At 63.3% G+C, this 2,403-nt stretch overlaps 1 protein-coding gene across 1 annotated transcript in view; it reads right to left on the reverse strand.

Moving 5' to 3' along the window:
• Nucleotides 1-168: 168 nt before the first annotated feature.
• The window catches only part of RAMP2 (receptor (G protein-coupled) activity modifying protein 2), a 5,268-nt gene continuing 3,033 nt past the window's right edge, over nucleotides 169-2,403 (reverse strand). Inside the window, exons 4-6 of the mRNA XM_009994183.1 lie at nucleotides 1,607-1,720; nucleotides 1,190-1,292; nucleotides 169-424 (exon numbers count right to left, since the gene is read on the reverse strand). Coding sequence (XP_009992485.1) covers nucleotides 169-424; nucleotides 1,190-1,292; nucleotides 1,607-1,720 — 473 coding nt within the window. The remainder of the gene's footprint in view (nucleotides 425-1,189; nucleotides 1,293-1,606; nucleotides 1,721-2,403) is intronic.

Here is a 2,403-nt window from a genome sequence, read left to right on the forward strand (position 1 = left end):
GTGCTGGCGCTGGAAGAACCGGCAGCACGCGCGGTTATGGGGGAGAAGCCTTTAATCCCGGGGGACCGGGGCTCTGCCGGCCCCTTGAGCAACCCCCGCCCCCCCGGGGGCTCGAGCAGCCGCCAGCCCCGTAGCCCGGGGGGCGCCGTCAAAAGCGGTGCCTCGGCGCTAGGGCTGGGCCTTTCCGTCCTTGCTGCGCCAGATCACCAGGGTGACCAGGAACGGGATAAGGCAGATGGGGGCAATGATCATGGCCAGCAGCACGTCCTCGGGCGGGTCGAAGTAGACCTGGTGCTCCAGGGTGCAGTTGTGGAAGTAGCGGTGGTGGCTCTGGAAGATGTACTGCTCTGCCAGGGCGTTGGGGTAGCCGTAGTGCAGGCGGTCAGCCCAGGCCTCCAGGCAGGCCCGCAGCAGGCTGTAGGGTCTGGGGAGAAACATGGGAGTGCTGGACGGGATGGGGTTGTGGGGAGACAGGGGGCACTGGGGGCATGGACTCCAAGCCTCTCCTGACCCAGCAGTGCCTGCCAGATGACCCAGCTGTGCCCTGCTGCCTGCACCAGCCAGCCCCATACAGGCAGGAGCTGCCAGAGGGGAATCACAGAACCACAGACTGGTTTGGGCTCAAAGGACCTTAAAGATTATCAGTCCCACCCCCTGCACCTCCCATCAGACCAGGTTGCTCCAAGCCCCATTCAAACTGCCTTTGAACACTTCCAGGGATGGGGCAGCCACAGCTGGGAAACCTGGGCCAGTGTGTCACCACCCTCACAGAAAATAATTTATTCCTATTATCTAATGTAAATTCCTCTTTCAGCTTAAAACCACTACTCCTTGTCCAATTACTAGACTCTCTGATAAAAAAGTTCTTTCCCATCTTTGCTGGGAAGGAACCAGTACCTTCAGGTACTGGAAGTTGCTCTAATGTCTCCTGGGGGCCAGGGGAGGCAGCCCAGGCTCCCTCAGGCTGTGAATCAATGTTACATTGGCACAGCCCTGGGGCTCTGCTCCTGTCAAATATTTCCCTGATGTCTCAGGAGCTTCTCCACTTGAGTGGCTGTGGGGACTGTAAGGTCCTAATTAATGTCCCCACCAAGGAGTCTCCAAGTGCAGCTTCCTCAGCTGGGGACATCCCTGGAGACAGTCAGAGCACCCACACCCCACAGGGCTCTGTGGCCATCCCGCCCCAGACCTGCTGATGACTTTCCACTCGCACAGCTCCGGCACCCTCACGTTCCTCATCAGGTCGACGAAGAACTCCCAGCACTGCTGCGTGATGTTGGTGTACGTCTCCTCTGCAGGGGAAAGGCACTGAGCCCCTCACAGCCCATCCCTCCCTCGAGGGGAGGACGCGGGCACAGGGGGGGCCAAATGCTGCAGCAGCCCCAGTGATGCCCGGGAGCACCACAGCAGAGGAGGCTGCTGCCAGCTGCCCCTGCTGCAGCCAGCACCAGGGAGGGCTCTGTGGCACAGCCTGGCTATTTTGGGGGTGGACTGAGAATCTGTGGCCAGAGGACAGAGGGGTCACTCTGTGGAGCACAGCCAGCCCCAGCCAGGGCACCATCAACCCTGTGGTGCTGCCCAGCCTTTGCCAGACCCCAGCACTCACCCACGAGCTGAGCTGTCCAGTTGACCACGGCCACGGGTGGGCTCGTCCTGGCATCCTGGGCAAAGCCCTCCTCCTTGGTGCCTGTGTGGCACAGCCCGGTCCCCAGGAGTGCTGCTGAGCAGGGGGACAGGGTCAGTGGGGATAGGGACTGGCAGAGAAATGGCTTTTGGGGTCCCTTGGGGGCCAGTGGTCAGGACTGGGGAGCCATGCTGCCAGGAGTCTGGCATATGCAGGGCTCCTCATCCAGCCCCAGGGCAGGGGCCGTGGGGGCAGGACAGACAGGCTGAGGACAGCTGCCCAAGGGCTGGAAGGGGCTGTCTGGGGGCTGTTGGCCCTGGGCTGTGGGTCACAGCAGCAGAGTGAGCTGTGCCCCTGTGGGAAGGCAGTGTGGACAGTCCATCGCCTCGGTGGATGAACTGCAGCTGGACAGGGCTGGGGCAGGAAGGGGAAGGGCTGGCAGCAGCGCGGCACTGCTGGAGCGCCCTCCACCCACCACGGGCCCCACGCCCGGCACACCCACCGTGGCTCTGGGGCGTGTGCCTCCTCTAGCCCACCAGCCGCCTGCCCACCTGGCCCATTGCAGCCCCTCGGCCCCAGGAAACCTCCCCATCCATCTCCTGCCCTCAGCCGAGGGCTCATGGTGTGGGGCAGCGATGCCAGTCGCGTGGTGAACCACCCCTGTGGGCCCTGCCTGGACGGCTCGTGTCAGGCTCTGGCACAACCAGGTCACGGGGAACGCAGGGGCTGGGACAGCAGCTGTAGCAAGGGCAGCCTGTCCCGTCCCCGTGCCCGTTCCT

The sequence above is a fragment of the Chaetura pelagica genome, unplaced genomic scaffold (genome assembly GCF_000747805.2).
Source record: "Chaetura pelagica isolate M959 unplaced genomic scaffold, ChaPel_1.0 scaffold963, whole genome shotgun sequence".
Lineage (NCBI taxonomy): Eukaryota > Metazoa > Chordata > Aves > Apodiformes > Apodidae > Chaetura > Chaetura pelagica.